Below are 27,651 nucleotides of genomic sequence, written 5' to 3'. Positions count from 1 at the left end.
GTGAATTAAATTAACAGTAGATCCAGAAAGTTGAGCATCTTCTAGGTCACTTTGGGTGACATGTTTTTATTCTTAGCAAATGGGAGTCATTATACAATTTTGAGAAGAATGAAATTATTTAGTTCATATTGTAAAAAACCACATCTACTGTTATGTTGAGAATAGATTGTGAGAGGCAAAAGTCAAAGCAAGAAACCTCCTCAGAAGCTACTGCAACATTCCAGGTAAGGGATGATGGAAGCTCAAACAGGGCTGTATCAGTAACACTGTAGAATAAAGATTCTCAAACATTTAGCTATGTAATTCCTACCACTACTCCCCAAATGCTAATATATAACACAGAAAGCACAAAAGAAAAACTTGTCTAGATGAAATGATGATGAAGACTGAAAACTTGACCCCATCCAGAGAGCATTCAAGCTAGCAACATTGCCAGACAACAGGCTGCCTTTGGCTGCAGGCCCTAAAAGCAGGGACCCATGGCTCATCCCCCCAAATACTCGCCTTTGCATCTCAGGTTTAAATCTTGGGACTTCAAGACGAACTTGCACCCATCCCCACCCCCATCCAGAGACCAGAGCTAGCAATATTGCCGAACACCGGGCTGCCTGAGGCTACAAGCCCTAATGGCCAGATCATGGCTCATCCCCCACCTCCCCCCGACTTGCCTTTGGACTCTCAGAACTTTGGTATTTTGAATAGCATGCAGCAATCTTTTCTTTGCTTCTGAGGTGAAGCTCACTGGCTCAGTTGGAGGCTCACCAATCTTTAGAAACAGGGAGCACTCTGGGTCACCCAGGACCTGTGACAACAGGGCAGGGTACTGCTGAGTAACAGGTAGGTAGACCAGAAGAGAGATTGCTGATTTTCTACTCCTGCACACCATTGATTGCTCAATGGTACCTTGAATAAGTTAGGAAGGAATGTATAGATCACCAGATGACTAGGAACAATCACAGAGACATAAGAAATATGAGCAACCAACAAAATGTTTCTCCCCTAAGGGAAAATGTCAATCCCACATCACCTACAGACAACACAATGGATGTCATGGACATGTCAGATAAGCAATTCAGAATATTTGGAGCGACCAAACTAACTGAGATGCAAGAGAAATGAGAAAATGAGCTCCAAGAGATTAGGAAGTCCTTTCATGATTTGAAAGAAGAAATAGACACCTTAAAAAAAGAATCAGATGGAACTCTTAGGGATGAAGAATGTGATACAGGAAATTAAAACCTCCCTCAAAAGTATTAAAAGTACATTAGATCACACAGAAGATCGAATCTCAAATGTAGAAGACAAAAACTCTGACCTAGAGAAAAAGTATCAAGAAGATTGATAGGACAAGCCAGAAAAATCAGGATAATAAATGAGGAATACTGGATACCATCAAGTGTCCCAACATTCGGATAATTGGTATCCCAGAAGAGAAAGAAAATAATAGGGGGCATTGATAATCTATTCCATGAAATCTTGGAAGAAAACTTTCCAAACCTAGAAAGGCATTCAAATATCCAGGAACAAGAAATACAAAGGACCCCACATAGAATCAACCCAAGAAGATCCTGTCCAAGGTACATCACAGACAAATTGGCAAAAGCAATAGACAAAGACAAGATACTAAAATTAACAAGAGGGAAAGATCGAGTTACTTACAAAGGCCACCCCATCAGGCTAACATCGGACCTCTTGTCAGAAACAATGCAGGTAAGAAAACAATGGGGAAATATAGTCAAAGTGTTGAATGAAAAACAATTTCAACCAAGAATACTATACCTGGCAAGATGATCTTTCATATGCAAAAAAAAAGATTAAAAACATTCTCAGATGAACAAAACATGAAAGATCAACTCTAGACCAGCTCTTCAAGAGGTTCTGAAGAGGGTGTTACACCAGGAAAACTAAAAAGTCAGACGGACAGTTATAAGAGAACAAAAAACAACCAAGGAAATGGCTCATTTAATGATAGGAAAAGGTCTGGAAATATCGGTAATAACATTGAATGTCAATGGATTAAATGCTCCAATTAATAGACACAGACTGGTTGAATGGGTTAAAAACAAACAAACAAACAAACAAAAAACCCAGAAACCTTCTATCTGTTGCCAACAAGAAACGTACCTATGGATAAAGACATACATAGACTAAAAGTGAAGGGTTGGAAAAAGATATTCCATGCAAATAGAAATCAAAAAAGGGCTGGAGTTGCGATATTGATTTCAGACCCTTCTGTAAGAAGAGACAAAGAAGGGCATTTTATAATAGAAAATAGGTTAATTCAGCAAGAAGACATAACACTTATTAATATTTATGCACAGGAGCACCTAAATATGTGAAGGAAAGACTGCTGGAACTGAAAGGAGAGATAAGGAGCAACACTAAATTGTTGGGGATTTCAACAATTTCCCATTATCTTCTTTAGACAGATCTCCTAGACAAAAAATAGAGAGATACAGGACCTAAATGATACTATAAATCAAATGGGCTTGATAGAGATCTATAGAACTTTCCACCCTAAGACCACAAAATATACATTTTTCTCACCCAGGCATGGAACCTTTTCAAAGATTGACCATATGATAGGACACAAACCAAGCCTTTACAGATTCAAAGGTATAGAAACTATACCCAGCATCTTCTTTGACCATGATGGAATTAGAAAGTCTGAATAGGCCCAAAACAAGCCATGAGATTGAATCAGTAATAAAAAACCTCCTAACAAAGAAAAGCCCAGGTCCAGATGGCTTCACTTCTGAATTCTACAAAACTTTTAAGGAAGACTTAACCCCTATCCTACTCAAATTATTTCTAAAGATTCAAAAGAAGGAAAATCTTCCAAAGTCATTTTATGAAGCCTCCATCATCCTTATTCCCACAATAGATAAGAACATGACAAAAAAGGAAAACTACAGGTCAATATCACTGATGAATCTAGATGTAAAAATGCTCAGCAAGATACTTTCAAATTGTATCCAACAACATATAACAAAGATTATTCATCATGATCAGGTAGGCTTTATTACAGGAATGCAAGGGTGGTTCACCATATGCAAGACCATAAATATAATGCACCATATTAACATAAAGAAAGATGAAAACCATAAGATATCTCAATTGATGTAGAGAAAGCATTTGATAAATACAACATATTTTCCTGATTAAGACTCTCAGTAAGATTGGCATAGAAGGGTCATTTCTCAACATAATAAAAGCCACATATGAAAAGCCTATAGCTAACATTATACTGAATGGGGAAAAGCTAAAAGCTTTTCCACTAAAAACTGGTACTAGACAAGGCTGCCCACTTTCTTCACTGCTTTTCAATATAGGGCTGGAAGTCTTAGCTAATGCAATCAGAAAAGAGAACAATGTAAAAGGCATTCAAATAGGCAAAGGAGAGTTGAAAATATCTTTATTTGTAGATGACAGGATGGTATACTTAGAAGACCCAAAGGTTTCCATGGAAAAAACTTCTCAAAGTAATAAATGAATACAGTAAAGTGCCAAGAAACTAAATCAACATCCAGAAATCTATAACATTTCTATATATGAACAAGTTGAATTAAAAAGAGCTGAAGAAAGGAATCCCTTTTACTATAACCACAAAATGTATAAGATACCTGGGGATAAATCTAAGTCAAAGACCTTTACAAAGAAAACTATGAAATTATTTAAAAAGATATTGAAAACAATGTAAAAAAGTAGAAGGATACCCCATGTTCCTGGATTGGAAGAATTAACATAATAAAAATAGCAATTCTATCCAAATTAATCTACATCTTTAATGCAATTCTAATCAAGATACCAGAGATATTCTTCACAGATCTAGAAAAGACAATCACAGAATTTATGTGGAATCATAAAAGACCTTGTATTGCCAAAGTGATCCTGTGCAAGAAGAGTGGAGTGGGTGGCATAGCACTCCATGACCCTGAGATCTACTACAAAGCTGTGATAATCAAAACAGCATGGTACTGGCACAAAAACAGACACGAGGATCAATGGAACAGAGTAGAGACCCCAGAAATAAGCCCCAAAACATACAGCCAACTAATCTTTGACAAAGGGTATCAGTCAATCCAATGGGAAAAGGAAAACCTCTTTAGCAAATGGTGCTGGAAAAACTGGGTATCCACCTGCAGAAAGTTAATCTGAACCCCTATCTGTCACCATTAACAAAAATCAACTCCAAGTGGATCAAATATCTAATCCTAAGACCGCAAATATCTAATCCTAAGACCGCAAACTATAAAACTACTGGTGGAAAACACTGCGGAAACTCTGGGAGACATTGGGGTAGGCAAAGACTTCTCAAATAAGATTCCCAAAACACAGGCAATAATCCCTAAAACAGACAAGTGCGATTATTTCAAACTAAGAAGTTTCTGCACAGAAAAGGACACAGTAACAAGTGTGAAATGACAACCCTCAGAATAGAAGAATATTTTTGTAAACTATACCTCAGATAAGGGACCGATAACTAGAATATACAGGGAACTAAAGCGGCTTATTAGAAAAAAATGATTAACCCAATTAAAAGATGGGAAAATGAGCTGAACAAAAAATCTCTCTAAGGAAGGCATACGAACAGCCAAAAAGCATGTGAGGAAATGCTCAACATCCCTCATCATAAGGGGGATGCAGATTAAAACCACAATGAGATACCACCAACCCCTGTCAGAATGGTGAAGATTAAAAATATAAAAAGTGATAGGTGCTGGTGGGGATGTGGTGAAAGGGGAACTCTTCTACACTGTTGGGAGGAATGTAAACTGGTTCAACCACTATGGAGAACAATATGGAGGTTCCTCAAAGATCTACAAATAGAACTATCATTTTATCCAGCAATCCCACTTCTTGGTATGTGTCAAAAGGACAGGAGATGCTCAGTAAGAAAAGTGCTTGCACATCAATGTTTATTGAAGCATTATTCATGATTGCTAAGACATGAAACCAACTCAAAAGTCCACAAACAGATGAATGAATTGAAAAAGTGTGGCATATATATACTCTATGGAGTACTACTCAGGCATCAAAAACAACAAGACCCTGGCATTTGATAGAAAGTGGTCAGATATGGAGGATTTATTACCGAGTGAAGCAAGCCAGAATATGAAAGAAAGATATTATATGTATCCACTTAATATATACTGACTATTTACACTTTATGGTAGAGATTGAAATATTGGTGGGCATAAAAGAAGTGAAAATACTTAGGAATGTTGAAGACAGTGGTGGGCATAAAAGAAGTGAAAATAGTTGGGGATGCTGGATTGGGGCAGGAGAAGGAAAGAATGTAGAGAAGGACATCAAGAGAACAAATAGAGAGGCATGACATTAGGGGGACACAGAAATGGTTTATTACCTGTTAATGATAACATGTATAGTATTCTCAACTGGACTGGTCTGAGAAGTATTTCTTGTTGGGTAAATTCTTTTTATAAGCAAAATGATATATAGTGATTGAATGTTTTAAAAAATAATGAGAACAATAATAATAATCTGGGGAAAATGATGAAAAGCTATTTGAGGATGATGATGTGGATAGTAATGTCTTTGTCTTGACTATTATGCAAGGTATTCCTTCTGAAAAAAGAAAGGTAATACACTGTAAAGGTATATGTGATTAAATGTAATATAAACAAGATTATGATAAGAAAGAAAGAAAGAAAGAAAGAAAAAGAAAGAAAGAAAGAAAGAAAGAAAGAAAGAAAGAAAGAAAGAAAGAAAAGAAAAGAAAAGAAAAGAAAAGAAAAGAAAAGAAAAGAAAAGAAAAGAAAAGAAAAGAAAAGAAAAGAAAAGAAAAGGAAAGGAAAGGAAAGGAAAGGAAAGGAAAGGAAAGGAAAGGAAAAAGACTGAAAACTTGGAGCTCCTTTTTCTTGGCCATCAGTGCCTACTTTGCAGTGTCTCCTGGAATTCATTGAACCACAGTTCTAACTGGAGGTACTGAAAGAAATCAGTGGTTATCAGGAGATGGAGTTAACTACAAAGGAGCAGAGGGAAATTTTTTAGGCTGATAAAACTATTATTTTCACTGTACAGCTGGTTACAAGAAGGTGTGCACTGGCCAAAATTCATAGAATCATATACTGAAAGGAGAAATTTATTTTATAAATGTTATATCTCAATGAAAATAAAATTTTAAGGGGCTAGCAGGTGGCGTGGTGGTTAAAGGTGCTGGGTTCCCACATGGCCACCCATGGTTCACATCTCAGACCTGGTGTTTCCCTTTCTCACTTTCCCTCTCTCTGGTCAAATTATTAATAATAATAATAATAATAATAACTGTAATTAAATAAATAAATCTCTTTTAAAAATAAAATTTTAAATATAGAGTTCTACTACTCTTAGAACACGTACTTCTCAAACTTTTTTATGTTTCACCATCCATTACATTCTGTACATGTCTTTGGCATCATTGTTCAAAATCATTCTTCCTTTTGTATTTCCCACTACTGTCAATACACCTATCGATTAATGGCCCAATTATCCACATTTGAAAATTTTTACTTATACTGGAGTCTTCCTTGCCCTTACTCAACTGTCAAGTCTACTTCTGAAATGTGTATTATATACATCTATACTTTCTTTCTTATTAGTAGGGTCCTAAATAATTCTTTATAGATTACTGTGATGCCACTTAGCTGATTTCCAACACCTTAAAATCATTCTTCCTTTAACATCCCAAATGGTGCTGCTGGTAATACAGTAATTTACAACTCCTTTTCAGAAACCACTGCAAGTTCATTAAACAGTGATTTTTAAGCTAGCTCCATGGCATAGGAGTAATATGCTGCTGAAAAAAAATGATTCCACATGGTGACCATGGTTTGAATCCCTGGCTTCGTCAGCCTGAAACACACTAGGCATGCACACAAATGCCCATGATCTTACAAAGGGGGACAGGAAGAAGGACAATGAAGTGTGACCAGCTTCTGGAGAGAGTGGTTATCTCTCTCTTGCCCAAACAAGTATGCTTGTACATGCTAGTGTATTATATCGTGAATAAAGAAAAATTATTAAAAGAATTATTTCCAAACTTTTGTACAATGTTTAAAGTTTTTCTTAAATCAAAAGAAAACTATTTTTTTAAAGAAATAATTGTGCTGGGACCAGCAGTTAGCATAATGGCTATGTCGCTGAACTCCCATGTAGCCGACAGCAGTTCAAGTCCCGGACCTGGTGGCTTAAACTCACGCTGGGCACGTGTATGTGCATGCCCAAGATCCCAAAAGGAGATTGGAGGAGAGGAGATTGTGGCATGGCCATTCCCCCTGGAGGTGATTTCTTGTTTTCTATCTCTCTGTCTCTCTCTGTCTTTCTGGCAAGTGCATGCGCCCTATAGCAAAAACCTCTCTAAAAAAAAAGAAAGAAAGAATTGTGCGAGCCAAGATCTTATCAATTTAATTTTCTCATTTGATTTCTTGCTCCCTTTCATATAATCTATATTCGGACTGAAATGAGTTATAAACCAATTCCCAAGCTTGTCCTACATATCATAGGGCCTTTGCATGCACTGCCTCCTCTGCCTTGAATGTTCTATTTTCCTCTCATTTCTACTTACTGAAATAATTTCTCCTATTTCTTTATTTCCAGTACACCATGTTCCTCCCCAAAACACTCCACAGGTTCTGTCTTAGATTATTTGTGCATGGACTTTAATCTCATATAATCCTAAAGGGCAGAGGTCATGTCCTATTCATTCTAGAATCTGTCCCATGATACCCACAACACTATCTTGCACATAAGTATTCAATTAAGTACCTGCTGAGTTTAACAGAATTAAACACACATCATCCTTCTCAAGACTATTCTCATCATGTAAAAATCATACTATCATAAGTGAGTAATTGTATAAAATTATGGTGTTCAACTTTCAATCATTCTGGAAGCACAATATTAAAAAATGTTTTTAGTAGACACAGTTAAACTCAACACACAAGTAACTGAGGACCTACTTATTTGAAACTTACAAAAGCATGTCCAAAATGTTCTAGCCAGAAAACACTTAATTCTGAATAAAAGTAGTGACTGGCATGGCATAATTTTAAAACAGGTATTATAAACTTTATATTTTGAAATTTTCTAAACCTTTTTAATTGCATAGAATTTGTTCTAATTAAGTGTATCTGAAATACTAGCACAACAGAAAATATCCTGCTTAGAAACACAATTCATACATGTAGGGGTTACATTGCAAGAGAAAATGAAAAAAGTTATCATGGTTCCTCACTGGTACAGATATTACCTGAAGAGAGAATATGCTCATCTAATTCGTTAATTTACTGTTCATGAAACTGCCCAGAAATTTGGTAGTGTATTCTGCTGCAAGAGATCTTAACAAATACAACTATTTTTTTCTACAAGAAAATACTCATTTTACTAGCCCATCAATAAACATAAATTGAGCATCTCCAAGTCTAAAATCTGAATCATAAATACTCCAAAATCTCAAACTTTTGAGTGATGATATGACAGCACAAGTGAAAATTCCTATACTCGACCTCTGTGGATCACACTATGACAGGTAACAGTCAAAACAGCTACAATACAAAAACACTGCATAAAATTACCTTCGGGCTATATGTGTAAGAAGCATACAAGTACTGGCCCCACAGCGCAGTGGTTAAGCCCTGTGCAGAAGGAGTCAGATCCCACTAAAATTCTAATCCCAGCACTTTGGCAAACATGCAGGGTGCAATTACATACGTGACCAAACTGTGACAGGATGGAGAAATGGTGAAAAGAGATTGTGGTGTGATCATGTTGACCTAAAGGGTGTTTTCACCCTCCCTCCCCCCACAAATGTGCATACGTCTGGCAATGAAATTATAAATGAATTAATTAATTAATGTATTTTTAAAATGTATATGAGGAACCAGCCCTTTGTAGCAATTAAGTGCCACACACAGGGAGCTGGGTGCCATATAGCCAACTGCAGTTCAAATCCCAGACTTGGTGTCTTATGTGCCCAAAATCTTGATGGGATGAAGAAACAGAAGAAAAAGGACTGCAGTATGACTGCACCTCATTTGAGAGGTGCTTTCTCTCGCTCTGTCTGTCTGTCTCCTCCTGGTGAGTGCATGTACCCTCTGGCCATAATACTACTAAATTATATGAAACATAAGTTAATTTCATATTTGGACTTGGGTCCATTCCCAAGATATTTTATTTTATTTTATTTATTTATATATATATATATATATATACACACATATATATATATACACACACATGCACACACCCATATATATATATGTGTGTGTGTGTGTGTGTGTATATATATATATATATATATATATGCATGTGTGTGTGTATGTAAATGCTACAAAAGTCTGAAAAAAATTCAAAACATAAAACATTTCTGGTGTGCAGCATCATTTTGGATAAGGAATATTCAACCTGTACCATAAATCAAGTAAGATAAACTTTTATGAGGTACTTTGATGGCCAAATTAGAATGGAACGGGCAGAGCAGCCCGTTTTGTATAAAAACTGACAGGTAAACTAGGTATCTGCTAGTAATTTAAAAACCTCAGTCTCAAAGTATGGCATTTTTTAATGCTTGCCAGATGTACATATTATTATTGAAAGCATTTTTTTAAGGGAGATTTTTGCTATAGGGCACATGCACTCACCAGAGAGACAGAGAAAGACAGAAAGCGAGAAATTAACTCCGGGGGGATGGCCATTCTCCTCTCAGCATTTTGGGCATTCACACACATCTGCTCAGTGTGAGTTTTAATCCACCGAATCTAGGACTTTAACTGTGGTCAATTACTTGAGAGTCCAGTGACGTAACCATTACACCATTATTTAACTTCATTGCTACACAGACACACAAATACCCAAGTACTACATTTGGTTATGTGACATGTATACGTATTTTCCCCAACATTTCCAGAAGAAAAACTGCTTGCATTTAGTTTAGGAACCTCAAAAGTCATTCAATGTCCCATCGTTTATACATAAATAATAGGCTTCAATTTTCTGTCAATAATAATCTTGTTTTTGTTTCTCTGTTCCCTGACAAATAGAAGAGAAGGGAGGACACATTTTAAAAGTAAAATGACATTCATCTTACAGGTACCTTCTGGACATTTAATACTCTCTCCCTTCCTCCTTCCTCCTTCTCTCCCCCTTCCTTTTTCCCTCTACCCATTTCCCATCAGGATAACAGTAGCTTGAAAGCTGACAATTCAATCACATTTCAAGCAACCATTTCTCTGTTATTTAATAGAAAAGGGAAACTCAGTTACCATAACAACTCATATCCACATGGTAATTATAGAGTATCTAAAATACAGCAAACCATATTTTTCACAGTATTTTCTAAGGTGATGTAAAATAAGCACAGATACCACCTCTCCCCATTATTATTCACAATTTTCATCTAATTATTTCATATCACATAAATGCTAATGCTACTCAACATATTTCATAGGAAATAAGATTTTAAAATAAAGAACTGAAATAAAGACAAATATATGTCTTATATTTCATATGAGTGGTTCCACAGTACATACTTTAAGGAACAAAAGGACAAAATTTAAAGGAAGCAGAAGACAAGAAAAATTAATTTATAAGCCAGAAATAATCAGATGATAATCACTTAAAAGAATGTAGAGTCAGGGGTTGGCAGGTGGCGTGGTGGTTAAGGCCACTGGACTCCTACATGGCCAACCATGGTTCAAGTCCCAGACTTGGTAGCTTGCTTTCTCACACTCCCCCAACTCTGCCCCTCTCTGGTTAAATTAAAAATAAATAAATAAATAAAGTTAAATAAAATAATTCTTTAAAACAAACAAAATAAAAAGAATGTAGAACCAAAGACTTCATTCAGAGCACAGCTGCCAGTAAGTCTAGCTAAGGTTTCTCTGAAATTCAAAAGAAAAAGGGCTTATTACCTAATGCTGAGGCAAAAATATGGTTAGATAGCAGTAGAAGAATCAACACAATTTATATGTGGCCAAGAATGGAGACAATAATGAAGCAAGACTGCCGTTCTCATTCCAGAACACATCACATGACACAATTTGGGTGAGAGTATCATGTCACTTAGAAATGCCAAAAGATGACAAGACTGGCAGCACATTTTAGAAAAGGAAATTGTCATTCACTGTCAGCTTCCTTCTTAACAAGAGCCAAGTTAACCTTGGGATGAGAAGTAGGTATAAATCATAGCAGAGAGGGATAGTCATTGAGCTGGGAGATGACCACTAGATCTGAATGACCACTGAATGTTTCCTGTTCAAAGGAGCAAAAAGAAAATTTAAAGTTTTGGAAAAATTTAAATAAGATAACAATTAGGCAAATCTGCTTCTGGAATGTCAGGCCAAACTGAAATCATACTTAGATCTGTGATTCTTCCAAAAGTAACATGAGAGAATTTAACTTTAAGAAAAGTCAAAGGAAATACATAGTTTTCAAAACTGAGGGGAAATAACATTTTCCAAAAGAATATATCATAGATTAAATGAAATGGATAGTTTTTTATTTGTTTGTTTTTACTTTTTTAGAGACAGATTTTTTGCTGTTGAGTGTGTGCACTAACCAGAGAGACAGAAAGTGAGAAATCACACCCAAGGCAGCATAGCCATGCTGCAATCCCTTCTCCTCCATTCTCCTCTCAGGATTTTGGGCATGTATGCACACAGGCCCAAAGTGCGCTTTAAGCCTCTGGGTCTGGGACTCAAACTGCGGTTGGTCATGTGGGATGTAACCATTACACCATCTGCTGGTCCCAAATAGATAGTTTTCTATAGCATTAAAATTAACTTCAGTTAGCTGTAACAGTCCTGGAAATGTATCAACAATTTCACAATGCAAATTACACTTAAAGTAGTTTCCAGGCCAGCCTGCAAGGAGCTTACAAGGTACTGTTTCACCCTTACAAGTAAAAAAGCTGAACGAACTGAAAAACCAGTAAGTCTTCTGAAACCTGTAAGAGAAGCAGGTCACAGAACAGGATGCCACCTCCAACCCTAGAGAAACAGGCAGTCAGATACAGAGATTTGCAACTTAAAAGAGCAGAAATCCATAGAAAGAAATATCCACAACAACCAGTGCCAGAGTAGAAAAGCCTGAATCGCAGTGCATGCATCTGTGGAAGCTAAGTGTGTGTGGGCAAGTCTGGAAGAAAAAAAAAAAAAAAAGTCTAAAACTCTAGGTAAACCCAATCACAGGAGATTGCACACCTTATGAGTTTTGCCTCCAGGAGCTCTGCCAGATACTTAGTGAATATCAGAAAAAATATGCTATCATGCTTCTGGTAGGAGGAGATGGGAAAGAAATTATTTTTAAATAGTCCAGAGCATTCTCTTCTTAACAAGATCTGCCCTTCGAATACGCTATTAATTATAATCAAACCTAATGGAGTTTGACTAGGGCCTAGTCTGGAGGATGGCAAATACCCATCTTCAACATCCTGTAGGCGTCCATGTGAGAGAAGGAAAATATACAACCGTAGACCACTCTAGCAATCCCTTCTTACGTGAGTGGGTTTTACAAAAAACAAACTAAAAATCACTTGTAGAAGTTACAAGCTCACTAATAAACTGAAACCTAATTATAAAACAATAGAATTCATTCCCTCCCCCACACCTTGCCATTATATTACTCAAAGTCTGTTTATTTCATTTTTTTCCACTACTTATTCATGTTTGGCCTCCATGAAAAAAACTATAAGACATAATAAAAGGCAAAAAAAAAAAAAAAAAAAACAGAGCTTGAAGAGAGAGAACAAGTATCAGAACCAGACAGATATAGCAAGGATGTTGGAATTATTGGGAATTGGGAATTTAAAACAATGATTAATATGCTAAAAGCCATAACGGATAAAGTAGATCATATAAGAAGAGATGGATGATATAAGCAGAAATCTACAGCCTTCCTCCTCCACCTCCAGGAAAGAGTCACACATCATAAACACTGTCACAGACACGAAGGTCTAGGAAGTAGTATTGTATTGTTTGCAAGTAGATATGGATAAGCTCTAAATATATAATGCAAATTCTAAGGCAAGCACTGAAAAAAAGCAAAAAGAGAAGTATAACTAATGTGCTAACAAAAGAGGGAAATGGCATCATATCAGGTGTTCAGTTTGGAACCACAAGAGACAAAAAAGAGTGGGAAACAAAAACAGGAACAGAGAACAAATGCAGCAAACAGAACATATAATAAATGTTGCAGATATTAATCAAACTTTATCAACCATTTTGAAAGTCTACAATCTACATGAGCCAATTAAAAGACAATGACTGTCAAAGTGGATCTAAAAACAAGACCTAACTATATGTTGTCTATAAGATATATTCACTTTAGCGATCAGCAGATGGTGTAATGCGTTGCTGGACGCCCACTTAGTCAACTACTAAGCATGTCCAGATCCTAGTAGCTTAAAACTCATGCTGCAGGACCAGCAGATGGTGTATCCGTTACGTTGTTGGACTCTCACATAGTCGATCATGGTTCATGTCCCAAACCCGGTGGTTAAAATACACCAGGAGCGTGTGCATGCATGCCCAAAATCCCAAGAGGAGAATGGAGGAGAAGGGATTACAGCATGGCCATCCACCCAGGGTTGGAGGTGACTTCTCCTTTTCTGTTTCTCTCTGTCTCTCTAGCAATCACATGTGCCCTATAGCAAAAAGCTCTATTAAGAAAAGAAAAGAAAAGAAAAGAAAAGAAAAGAAAAGAAAAGAAAAGAAAAGAAACTCATATCAGGTATATATGCATGTATACCTAAGATCCTGAGAGGATAGAGGAGAAAAGATTGCAGCATAGCTAACTGCTTTGGGGATGGCATTCTGTCTCTCTGTCTCTTCAGCAAGGACATATACCCTATAGGAAAAATCTCTCTCTAAAAAAAAGAAAGAAAGAAATTCACTTTAAATGTGAAGATACATATTTATCAAAAGTAGATGAAGAAAGGTACATGCTGACACTAACCAAATAAAAGCGAGAGTAACTATGATAATTTCAGACAAAGCAGACTTCTCATCAGGAAAATCTGTGAGGGATAAAGAAGGACATTACATAAAGAGATCAATTCTTTAAAAAAAAATTTTTTTAAAGGGTAATATAATGAACAAAGATCAGAGCAGACAGCTCATGGATAAAAAAATATGAATGGCAAATAAACACATGAAAAGATACTCAACATCACTAGTCATTAAGGAAATGCCAAGATTAAATGAAATAATGTATGTATAGCAATTTTTAAAGTGCCAAAACTGATTAGTAGTTATTATTACAATTGTTATTCCTTTATTAATCAGCTTCTAAGACTCACGTTATTTCTTGGCATTTCATTTGAGAAACTGTATTCCTTCTCCGAGGAATAATAAAAAATTAGTCCTTCTCTGTCCTGGTAAACAGAAGATGAATATAAACTAACATCTCACCATAGATTTGACAGAACTCTGTCACGTATGCTTTTCTATTGACTCCTAAGATAATGATGTTATTTTTCCATCCCTTTGAAATTTTCTAGGCCCTCTATAACACAAGCAACAAGGATCATAACCCAAAGATCCCCTCTGTTCACAGGAAGACATGCCTCATGACTTTCGATACCATTAGCTGAATTTATCAGGAGTCTTCTACTATGCCTCTACTATTTACATCTTTTCTCGATTCTGCTCCATAACCATTTTTAGAATCAGCTTTCCTTTAACATCTTATACTTTAGCTGTTCCTCAAAATCCTAGGTAATAAAGCTTAAAAGCACATCAAGGGGCCCAGTAGTGGTGGTACATGCCACTAAGACACTGCTCTGCAGGCTCTGGACACATGAAAGTCCCAAGTTCTATTCCTAGCCTAACTTAAAAGGCCTACCTACTTGTAAATGATTAGAATTAAGAAATAGGCAATGCTAATTCTTTAAATATAACAAGTTGGCATTTATTTTGAACAATGTAAGTTAAAGATTGATGAAATAAACAAATTCCTAGAGAGTACTCCCTAATAATTAGGTTAGGTAGTAGGAGAAACATGCCAGTTTCTTTCAGAAATAAATCAAAATACATTAGTATTTAGTTGGATCAACTTTTTGATAGCCTTTTAAAGCAACTGTTGTTTATTATGATAAAGAAAAAAATTATTTCCAAACAAACACCGGATTTTATAAACACAAAGGTGAGTTGGGGAGGCACCTACCTCATGTACAAGAGCAAGGGAAATCTGCTTGAAACTTCGCCCTCTACTGGCCATCAGTCGATTCAAAGGTTTGCCATCTTTACTCTGATACGTTGAAACATCATAGCAAAATAACATACCACCTTAAAAAATTTACAGAAATATTTTTTATAGAGAAATTTCATTGATTAGAATCTAAGTAATTCATACATAATCAGTCTGAGAAGAGTGATTTATAAATGAAAAGATAATTTGCTAATAAGCAAAGTAGAATTTTTGCTTTATTGGCATCTAAGGAAAGAAAAAAAAGAAGGTATTTAAAAAGTTAACTTCTAAAAGATCACATCCAGGCCAGTCAGTGATGCAGTAATTTTGCAATACTGTATGAGGCTGACCCACATGGGAAGGTCCAAGGTTCATGTCCCAAGACCTCTTTCTGCATGCTGTGTGTATGTGTGCCTATGATCCAGCCTCACTGAGGCTAGGGTGAATCATGACATGAAGACTCTGTTGGGGGTACTTGTCTCCATCTCTCTCTCTCACTCATGGATGAAATAAATTAACTTCTTTTTTAAAAAATAAAATATCACTTACATACAAATTATTTATAAGTAAATAAGTATTTATAAATAAATGAAGAAATATACTTACCAGTAGACAAGCCCTCTTTCATACTTGCATTCTTTTATATTTACCTCTTCTTTTCCCTGCCCTTCCCATTCTGGTAACTAAATGATCAACTGAACTTCCAGTTCAAGCTGATCCCCAGTGTCAATCAAAAAACAAAAGCAGGCCCAATCTTGGTGGCATAGGTATGGCACTACCACTTGAGAGGCTGGAAGCCTTGTGGATGAACAGGTTCAGTTCCCAGGCCAACCTGAACATACCAGGTACAGGTAGAAACTTACAAATCCTAGCTAACTGGAGCACTAGAGCAAAAGAACTACAACATAGCAAGACCCTGTCAAAAATTCCTGTCTCTGTCTTTCTCCCTTTTCCTCTCTCATGAAAGCATGGTGTGTGGAGGGGGCAAGGAAAGGCAGATAGTGAAGTGTTGGAAGTTGAGTTAGGATCATCTTGGAAACTGCTTGGAAATTTTGAACCAAAGTGAAGACAAATTCAAAGACCAGATAATTGGAAATATAGAGATCATTATGTTTTTCAGTGTCTTGTTGAAATATGAGAACAAAGGGAAAAGCACATGTCATAAGCATTCAGTTCAATGAATTTTCACACATTTTCATGAACAAATGTGTAACTGCATTCAGATCAATAAGCGAAACTTTATCAGTATCTCAGAAGCCCTTCCACAGGCCTCCTTTCAGTAACATCCATCCCACTTCAAGAGTAGCATACTTTCTAGAAACCATTTTGCCTCTTCTGGTATTTTATATAAATATAATAAACTATGCATATACTTTTATATCTGGCTTTTTTATGCAACACAATTGCAAAAATTGTTTGTTATTGACAGTGATAGTATAAATAATCTGATTGCTGAATAATATTCTATTACTTGAATGTACCACAATTATCCATTTTACTGTCAATAGGTATTTAGAGTACTTCCAAGTTTAGGGCTACTCAAATAGTGCTATGAACATCACAGTATATCTTTCAGTGGCTTCAATAGATATATCTCTTATGTTTTTGAAATAATTCATTAAAGAAGCTATCTGCACTTAGGATTTTTTTTTCATTCACTATAAATATGCCAATGTAGATGTTCTTTACCAGATTACATAAGTCTATTCTATTTGTAGTCTCAGGAGAGTCTTTTGGTATCATGAATAAATGTTAAAGTTTTCAAAGGCTTTTTCTGCACTACTGAGACCATTTAACAATTGTTCTGCCTTTTTTTCTTGATGCAAAAATTGTATTAATTTAAAACATTTAATTAACCCCCATTTGATTATTATGTATTATGTTTTGTATATATTATTTCAATTTCTAATCATTTGTTTTGGAAATTTGCATCTATGTTCATGGAAAAGCTTGGTTTATAATAGTCTCTTCTCATTTTGATATTAATATTATTTCAATCCTCTGAAAACAGTGTTCTTTTGTTTGTTTTTTCAATTCTCCATTAGAGTTTATGTAAGCTAACTCTCTTAACTTTTTATTCCTCTTATTCTTCTGAAATAATTCAACCAAGGAAGTCATCAGCACACAAGATTTTCTTGGAAGGAATTGTGTGAGTTAATAAATTCAATTTCTTTAATACACTTCAAACTGTTCATACAGTTTATCCTTAGTTTGGGTACATCTCTCTCTCTTAAATCTCTCTGTTTTGTTAAGTGCTATATTTTGAAGAATTTCTATATCTTATCCAGATTGTTAAAAAAAAAAAAAAAGCCTAAAAGTTCTTCATAATTATTATCTTGTTGAATAGTGTAGGATCCGAAATATTATTTTCTTTGTTGTTCCTACTGCAAGATATTCTGTGTTTCTGTATTTTATGATCCAGACTTACAATGGCTTCATCAATTTTGATAAATTTTTCAAAGAATTTACTTCAAACTTTTCTAATTTTTCTTTATTTTAAATGTTTTCTACTGTACCGCTTTTTATTTGCTTTATCATATTTTCCCTATGCTTTAAATTTAAATTTGATACTTTTCCCAAACTTCTTGAGATAAGAGTTTAAATCGTTTCTTCTTTTCTAAAATATATATTAAAGATATAAATTTCCTTCTACATTAAAGAGATAAATGCCCTTCTACATACTATTTTAGCTACATCCTACAGGATCTTTATATGGCTTTTCTTTATTACCATTCAGTTGGAACTATTTTCATTTTTTTGAAACTACCCTATTTCTTGCATACTAATTAGAACTGTGATATTTTTCTAATAACTTCTTTGTTTTTATGAAATAGCCCCTTCATTTCTAAATTACTGCCTTTTCATATGTGAGTACTTTTCTATTGTATACTAGACAGCATATGGAAGAACTACAGAAGCTCTAAACAATGATACTGCTTATCAGAATGTAGTTTTTTTCTCCTCTCTGTTAGGCAGACAGGGCGAAGGACGGATCCTCTCGACCTTATCAGGAATTGCCCTGGATTAGACTTGATTATATAATAGTTTTGGCAAATCTCATCCTACCTTTGGTTTGCTCCTGTTCCTACGGCAATTACACCCACTCCTACTTCCCTCAAGATATTTTATTGACAGCCCAATAGTCTTGAATTCCTCAGTTTGAAAAGATTATTGGGGATTCAGGTGTGCCCTCGGAAGTTTTCAGCTCAGCTTTTTAGCCCCCAATCCCATAAAGTTTCAAAATTTAAGTGTCTTGAGAGAATCAGTCTGTGTGTTTGAGGTCCCTCAAGTTTTAAGTTTTGATATTCTAGTACTGTGTAAATACTAAGATCTCTGTTTTTCTCTACCTACTACACCAGCCTTTTGGGAAGGCTGGGTGTGAATGTTCAGCCTCCAGCTGTAGCCAGAATAATTGTCTAGGCACCCAGGTGAGAGAAACTGTAGGTCTGCAGTATCAATTCACCACTCTCCCTAGGGCTTTCCCCTTTTGCCTGCTTTCTTTTCAAGACTAGTCTTTGTTTCTTAAGCATCACAAGACTCAAGAAGATTTCACTCTGCCTTTCAGGAGCTTTTGGGCTTGTTCTTTAACTTTTAGTATAAACTCAAACTTCGGCAAATGTCTTTCCTATAAGAAAAATCTAATTTGTCACTCTAGTCCCATACAATCATTCAAAGCTCCACTGACTTGTCTTTTTCACCAATGGGTCAGCCTTCATCAATGCCAAGTCCCAATCCTCGTCCACAACCAGAATCACTGACTATCCCCCAGAGGGGAAAAATAAAGTTCTAAAATGTTCTGCTACCTCTGGAATTTTAGCTCATCTCTCCACCTTTGTTTTTATAGTTCTCTGATGCCTTTTAAGATGCAAATATTTATTACCATAATTTTTCCAGCTGTGTCTAGATATCAACAGCAGTAACAATGCCATGATATGACTTACTAACATCCTATAAAGGTCTAATGACATTGTTTATCAGAAAGTAGTGGGGAAGTGGAAGTTAAATCATTATATTAGAAGTCTATACCTTGATACCATATATTACCCTTACCTGCAAGGCCTGGTTTCAATCCTGGTTGTTTGTTTGTCTCATACATTCTCAATATGAAATTAGGGATTCCTGCTACAGTCTTTCCTTGGTCAGAGCGGACACCTCCTTTTAATGCAGAGTGATATATCCCACGGGGCATATTCACCATTTCTTGCTTCACAAGAGATGTAAAAAATTCCTCCAGAGCTGAAAGAGGTTAAGAAGAGACCAAAAGTAAATAAAGTATGCAGGAAAATATCCATTCTTAACTTACACAAGGAGCCTTCAACAAGTTCATGGAAAATACATATTATGAAAAAACTGTGCATGGACTTAAAAAATTTTGGACACCAAAATGAACTCATATTTGAGTTCCATTTTTCCATGAAATTTTGAAGTCCCCTGGTATATCAACAACTATGCTATGTTTCAGGCAAAACTTTGAGTGGTTAAAAAAAAGAAGAACTCTTGGGACTGGCAGGTGGTGTGGTGGTTAAGGCGGCTGGACTCCCACTTGGCTGACCATGGTTCAAGTCCCAGATCTGGCAGTTTGCTTTCTCACTTCCCTTCTCTCTCTCTGTCTCTCTCTGGTCAACTTCCAAAAATAATAATAATAATAATGACAATGAATAAAAATAAAATAATTGTTTAAAAAAAAAAACACTCTTAAGTTCCATCCCTTTCTTAGTTTCCAAATTAAAACATGACTCCTGGTAGCTCAAACTTAAAAACTTAGGAGGCCACTCTTAATTCTTTGCTTTCCTTTACTTCTTATAAATAGCCTATTAGCAATTCCCCTGGATCCACTTTCAAAATACTTCTCAAATCCACCAGTTCTTCTCGGTTTTCTCTGTTGTTTGTTTAGTTTCACCTTCTCTCTTCCTCATATAAAAACTAGCTTCTTGGTTTCTTTTCCTCAGGACCATAACCTACAAACTTCCTCTATCCAGAAGCCTGAATTTTGTCATTCCCCTTCCTCCCATCTTCCAGTAGTTTTTGACTGTGCTTGGAAAAAAGCAACAACTTCTGACCTTATATTCTTTATTCCTTTGCTTGTGTTCCTATGAATTAAACTGAAGATCTTGATTGCTTGAAATTCTACTTATTACAAAAGAACACAGGGAACCAGCAGTTAGCGTAATGGCTATGTCGCTGGACTCCCACGTGGTCGACCGCAGTTCACGTCCCGGACCCGGTGGCTTAAAACTCACACTGGGCGCGTGTGCGTGCGTGCCCAAGATCCCGAGAGGAGAATGGAGGAGAAGGGATTGCAGCATGGCCATTCCCCCTGGGGGATGATTTCTCGCTTTCTGTCTCTCTGTCTCTCTCTGTCTGGCGAGCGCACGTGCCCTATCGTGAAAAACAAAAAAAAACCACAGACATACGGGTTCAGAAGACAAAAGGATGCCTAAGTATTTGATAAGACTATAGGTTTATATTCAAGTGCATTTTCCTAATACCCACTAGAGGCTGTTCAATATAGAAACAAAAGCAAACAAAAAAAAAAAGAAAGTTAAACAAATTCTATGGAGGAGCAAAAAGGGAAACCATTTAATGTTCCTGTAATAGGAACAAAAAGTACAATTCGCCTCTCTTCATTGAAACCTCATTCTTAATAGTTTATGTTAAAGTGTCCTTTAAAGGATGATGGCTAAATTGAAGGTGGCAAGTGCTTGCTGGAGCATTATGCCTGTTCCTTCCTGTACAGAGCCCTCCTGGATGCAGCCGAGCTTCTCCATTCAAAGCTCATGGATCTCTCTGGAATGTTCTCCATTTACTCCTACACATCTTTTCTCTATCCTCAACTCTATTCTGGGTCATGGAAAAATAAAAGCACATCAACAGACTTCCTTGTCTTGTGGTTTCTGGCTGGCCTTAACCAATGGTAGACACTGGCAGGAGACACAAAAGGAAAAATAGAGTGAAGTCAAGAAAAGGATCATATTCCTGAGACACTTTCCTGCAGGATTGCTATAGGTTGCCTCCATCCTCCTGAAAGCCCTGGATCTGCCTTAGACAGCCCCATGTATGACACAGATGTTCTCTCTTATTTTTTTCTCCTTATCTCTGAAGCCTAAGGGATATTAACCATTCTGAGATGATTCAGTCTCTTGCAAATTTTCCCTTAACCCTGACAACACAATTATAAATAGTCCTTTTATTAAACTCTCATAAATTATTCTATCTGGATGTGTCCCCTCCTTTCTTGTCATGACCCCAGTCACCAAATTTCTTCAAGCAGTCCCCATAGAACAGAGGAGTACATTTAGCATTTCACTTAGAAAATAAGTACTTAAGATTAATCTAAACTACATGGGACCAGTAGTTAGTGTAATGGCTATGTCGCTGGACTCCCATGTAGTCGACCGTGGTTCAAGTCCCAGACCCAGTGGCTTAAACTCACACCGGGTGCGTGTGCATGCATGCCCAAGATCCCAAGAGGAGAATGGAGGAGAACGGATTGTGGCATGGCCATCCCTCCTGGGGGGGTGATTTCTCGCTTTCTGTCTTTCTGTCTCTGTCTGGTGAGCGCACGCGCCTTATAGCAAAAACCTCTCCAAAAAAAAAAGAAAGAAAGAAAAAGATTCATCTAAACTACAATATGCACGTCACAAAAGAATATAATTAATTAGAATTAAAATCACTGAAAAATGCTAACATCTCTGCTATAAAATAGGAGTCACCTGGTAAAACCAAAGGAGCAGTGAGTGACAACAGTTTGAGATAGCAAGAGCCAGGAACTGAAAGATCCACCTCCTCCTCATCTTCATCTTCATCTAACTCATCAGGAACAGGAATTTCTGGTCTTATCTGAAATAATAAGTGATAAGATTATAGAAAGGGTGATACTAAAACATTACTTAGAATCTGTCCTGTGTCCTTTCTGGGTCAAGATGTAAAAATTGTGTTTAAGACTCCATAGCTCTAGAATGTCAAAAGACCATAAAAGTAAATTTCAGAAATTGATTCATTTTCCAGGTTAACTACAAGGTAAACGCTAATCACCTTATTAGATACAACCTCACATCTGTTTAAAGAACTAATTGTACTATAGTAAGAAAATCACCATAAGCCAACGAAAGTAATGATTATTACAGAAAACTAATAAAATTCTACATCATCCAATAATAAATTACAGACACCGACATGCTCAATAAATTGAACTTCTATTGCTTATAATTAAATATGTCTCATCTGAATACTCTTTTTTATTTTTAAATCTGTGATTCCAGCCTTGCCTCCATGAAAAAGCTTAAAATCTTCCAGTAGAATACCTAGTAAGATTAGAGAAAGACGGAGCAATTTAGTTGACTTTTCTTTTTAACTTGGAGTCTTTCACTATGGAAAATAAAAACACTGAAATCTGTAATTGGTAGCTATACTTTATTGTGTATAATTTGCATTTTGAAGATTTTGTGGTTGCTCTCAGATTAGCTGGGTGGTTTTGAAACAAAAATTTAAAAATGTAGAAAGATTACTCTTATTGTACTTTCAGCAAGATATAACTGTTAGGTAATTAATTAAATGTTTAATACTTTCAATGACATACCATCATAATGCCCACATGGAGAGAATTAAGCATTAGAAGGGGAATCAACATATATAAAAGTGGTTTCTATAACCATAAAGTGCCAGAACCCAGTCATTACCATTAGCCTGTCTCTCAGAGTTATTTTTAGAAGTAATTAACAATTCCTGCAGACTGCCTTTTTCATAGGTCCCCAAAGCACTGTTCCATTTAGGAACTGCACTGAGTCAGGATTCTTGCAGGGGGATGAAAGAAAACAGAGGAAATGCTTCACTTAAGTATAATAATCTCAACTCCAATGAAGCCTTTCAACCATAACTAGCGTTCTCTGCACTAGTGAAGGAGTAAAAGCAATTTGATCACCTGAGCACTTTTCAAGACAAGACATGATTTGGATTTGGTTACTGAGTACTTACTTCTTAGAGGGTGGAAACAACCATACTTACAAAGGAAGCCATCAATAGGCACCCGTCAAGGAATGTCAGAATTTGTTGATATCATTCCATGCCACAGAATGTGGGCATGTTTGCAAACCTTTTGGTGCCAACAGACAAGATTTTTCAAGTGTCTCTGGCCTGTGCACATATACCTGGTTATAGTGTACATCAACTATACACAGTTATAGTATCATCAAGAGTTGTCTTAGAGTTTCGGGGTCAGATAGTGGCACGGTGATAAAATGTGATGCCTGGCCATTTGGAAAGGCTCACATGTGGATATCTCTCTGAGTATATTTTCATGTGTCTGCAGATATGGGGCTGGCTGCAGTTAGGGATGGTGTGTGGTATCAAGACTTTGTTTGAGTTGCTTGTCTCTTCCCCTTTCCATATCACTCAGGGAAGAATGAATAAACTTTAAAACAAAGAAGTTGTCTTAGAGATTTTAGCCAGTCCCAGTGACCAAAAAAATCCTGATAAAGTAGTTGGTTCTAGGTTTTTCTGCATGTGGTATATCCACACAAAGGAATATTATTCAGCCATGAAAAGAAGTAAAAATATACACTACATATGAAAGAATATTGAAAACATTATACTAAATGAAGGATGTCAGTCACAAAAGATTACATCCTATATACTGCTATTTATAGAAAAGGTCCTGAACAGGAAAATTTACTGAAATGAAGTAATTAGTGGCTGTTTAAGTCTAGGGGGTGGGGGAGAGGTAATGGGGGGATTTACTGTTAATAGTTTCTTTCAGGATGAAAAATGTTTTAAAATTATGTTGTGGTAGCTCTGCAATGTATATTTATATATCACCTGACTGTATACATTAAATGAGAAAATTGTATGGTATGTATACAGTATGTCAATAAGACTGATTAGAAAGAAAGGAAAGAGGTAAGGAAGAAGACAAGAGGCAGGCAGAGGAAAAAAAGAAAAAGAAAAGGGGTGGGAAAGGAAGGAAAAGGGGAAGAGGGAGAGAGAGCCACCAATGTTACCTCCAGAGGGTCCTTAAACCGGTATGTAAACTATACCAAATGACCAAATGCTTCCATTATGCTGATTTAACAGGAAAGGGATAAGACCATCTTTGCGCATATCTTATCCTGTCAGTACTTCTGCTGAGTCAACCTAAATTACTTAAAATGAGTCACAGTGCCTGAGTCATAAATATTTCTAAGAACCACTAAGGAAAGAGTCGCTATGTTGAGGATAAAGAAAATTGAACTACTCATCAATTTTCAATTGTTTAACTCTACATTCACATAATTGGGTATTTATATTAATGTATCTGCTTTACAGTAAATTGCATTTCTGTATCTCAAATATACATAAATTCTAACAAACAATTTACAGGTGTACTATATTTAAATATAAAGAAAGTGGTCTATAATGGTATGATTTATTCTTTCCATTTGATTTCCTCAAAGGTAAGCTGAATTGGGACCAGCAGATAGTATACTGGTTACGTCACTGGACTCCCAACATGGTCAGCCACAGTCTGAGTCCTGAACCAGCAGCTTGAAACTCTGGCTGGGCACATGCACCTGCATGTCCAAACTCCTGAAAGGAGAATAAAGGAGAAGGGATTGTGGCATAGTCACCCTTGCAGGGGATGATTTCTCACTTCCTATCTCTCTTTCTCTCTAGCAAGGGCACATGCCATATAACAAAAACCTCTCAAAAAAAAGTAAGCTGAATCTCCTGACAAATCAGCATTTCTTGGTTCCAATATGTTTCCCTCATCCTCTGCTCATTCCTTAAAATGTTATTTGTCCCAGCTCATCTATGCTAACACCAGTCTTCCCCCTGGTTTACAATAATTGAGTAAGCTCAATGTGAGTCCAACAGAGAAAATCAAGAGAAGTTGTGAAAGAGTACCTGTTGAAGTCATAAAATTTTGGCAACTATATTATAGTAGCTGTTTAAAAAGAAAAAAACAGGAAAACTGCAAATATATTTAACACCCCCCATACATATACATCGCCACTGACAATAACAAAGCTCTTCCAATTATAATTATTGAACAAATGTAAATGGAAAGCCAAATATAAAATGACAAATTACTTTTAAAATCTGCTTCAAGAAGAACACTAGAAAGCTTATCTAACCAAAAGCCTCACTGTGTGATTCAATAAGATAACCTTTGAACCACCTTTCTTTATGTATAAGCTATGAAAATCCAAGAGTTTATGCATAAACAGAGGGTTTTATTTGGAACATGTCAAGCACCTGCATAAATTAAGTTAAAAAGAGAAGCAGCTCCTGATGAATGCAGTGACATTCACTTAAATCAAAGCCAAACAGGTTATACCACATTTATACCAAGTGTGGATGCATAATGGATTCTTTCATATTACTTCTAAAATTATCTCCAGAAATCAACACAACAATCTATCTTAAGATCTCTAGAACAAGATTTCATATTTAAATAGCTCATTTCTTTTTTTTAAAGAGGTTCTAGCTGTCATGATCCCCCTGCCCCAGACACTGGTGGAGCTGGACCAGGAATTGAACATGGGCCTCTTATGTGCCCTCGGCCTGTGGAGAAGCAAAGCCTTAGCAACATGTGCCACTATGGCTGACCCAAATATCTGAACATTTTTAATGAAACCAAGTTAGGGAAGTGCGTCAGTATCTTCTCCCTAGGTATTTATCTATCACCAGTTCTTTTTTCAGAAAAATAATTCTTTATATTTTGTTTGTGTGTTTTCTACTGGGATTGGAGAGGGTGGTAAAGAAGGCAGGGAAGAAGAGTAAATGGGGGAAAAGAACAGATGAAATATAAGCTAAAAATGAAAAATCATGTTCATCTGTTTTTCGACATTAGACTCAATGGGTTCTCAAATAAGTCCTTCCAAATTTTTAAACCAATTTTAAATGGATATAATTTAAATTATTAACAAAGATAGTGCTATAAAACAAAAATATGCATTCATTCAATATCCCCAGCTCATTACACAGAGCCTACACTTAGTATATATCAAATAATTACTAAACCAATGCAATCCATTGTCTTTAATTCCACAGAACTCCCTAATAAGAAACTAATGACAAAAACGATGAGTTAATTCAGTATCCAGATCCCTAACTGAAATGGTGTCCCATTCAGCTGTCTTACTTATTGACACTTTCCATCTTTCCTTAGATGTACTGTTTCTTTTGGGACCAGCAGTTAGCATAATGGCTATGTCGCTGGACTCCCATGTAGTCAACCGCAGTTCGAGTCCCAGACCCAGTGGCTTAAACTCACGCCGGGTGTGTGTGCATTTGTGCCCAAAATCCCAAGAGGAGAATGGAGGAGAAGGGATTGCGGTGTGGCCATCCCCCCAGGGGGTGATTTCTTGCTTTCTGTCTCTCTGTCTCTGTCTGGCTGGCGAGTGCACACACCCTATAGCAAAACCTCTACAAAAAAAAAAAAAAGTACTGTTTCTTTCGATCCTAAACCCCCTTCTGATATCTGCTGCTACTCCTATTCATTTTGTCTACCACCCTGTTAGCTTTCAAGAAACTTTCTTTCAGTGTAAACTGATGTTCATCAATCAATGAATTTTCTTAAGTAAAAGTAAAACAAAGCAGTATTTACAAAAGTAGGTAAACTACAGTTCACAGAAGTAGCTACACTTGTAAGAATCCTTGATATGCTTTATTTTTTAGTTCTACTTGATATTCACAGTGGGCTTAAAATTTCATTTCATAAGTTTTTACAAGTAGAAAGAGAGATTGTAGGTGTACCCTCACTGGAAAAGTACATGTATAACCTTAATGTTTTGTGAGTGAGTCAGATGCCCTTGGTCCTGAGGGAGTTATCTCTAACAGAAAAGAAGAATCTTAGCTTTTACACTATAGAAGTCCTTATTTTAAAAGGCAAAAACCAGAGCCAGCAGGTAGTATGGTAGTTAAAGGCACTGGACTCCCACATGGCTGGCCATAATTCAAGTCCCAGACCTGGCAGCTTTCTCTCTCTCTCTCTTTCTCTCTCTCTCTCTCTCTCTCAGTCTTGCTATGGTCAAATTAAAAATAACAATAATGATAAATAAAATAAAGGAAATAATTCTTTTAAAAAAGGCAAGAATTTCCAAAACATGTGAAAACACATTTTTATAGAAAAAGAACCTTAGCTTCACATCACTGCTACCATCTACAAAACCATCAAGGAGTGCTGACCTGGTTGTAGCCTGAGCCTTCAGGGACTATAATCATATCCCGAAACCACTTTCTGGAATTTCAGTCGATAGGTATTCAAACAGTCAACCCAAAAAGTAGTAATCAATGAAAAGAAGAAAAATGATGGCATTCGTGATCACAGTCTTGAACATAATGACTATACATGAAGAGAGTGGTACTTCCTACCAGAAGCAGGGGGTTAGGGTCACTGCAGGGACATAGGTGGTGGAGAACCACTGGGTGGTGCTGGAGCCATATGGGAAGGTACAGGCTTCAGATCCAGGTCAAACTGAACATGCT

The 27,651-nt window shown here is 36.4% G+C and overlaps 1 protein-coding gene across 1 annotated transcript in view; it reads right to left on the bottom strand.

Annotated features, from left to right (window-relative positions):
• Positions 1–27,651, bottom strand: part of FOCAD (focadhesin) — a 335,374-nt gene that overhangs the window by 107,089 nt on the left and 200,634 nt on the right. The window contains exons 19-21 of the mRNA XM_006140328.3: positions 21,900–22,026; positions 19,237–19,422; positions 15,163–15,284 (exon numbers count right to left, since the gene is read on the bottom strand). Of these exons, the coding sequence (XP_006140390.1) occupies positions 15,163–15,284; positions 19,237–19,422; positions 21,900–22,026 (435 nt within the window). The remainder of the gene's footprint in view (positions 1–15,162; positions 15,285–19,236; positions 19,423–21,899; positions 22,027–27,651) is intronic.

Source organism: Tupaia chinensis, unplaced genomic scaffold (assembly GCF_000334495.1).
Source record: "Tupaia chinensis unplaced genomic scaffold, TupChi_1.0 Scaffold000029_1, whole genome shotgun sequence".
Classification (NCBI taxonomy): domain Eukaryota; kingdom Metazoa; phylum Chordata; class Mammalia; order Scandentia; family Tupaiidae; genus Tupaia; species Tupaia belangeri.
This window is presented reverse-complemented; position numbering and strand designations above follow the sequence as displayed.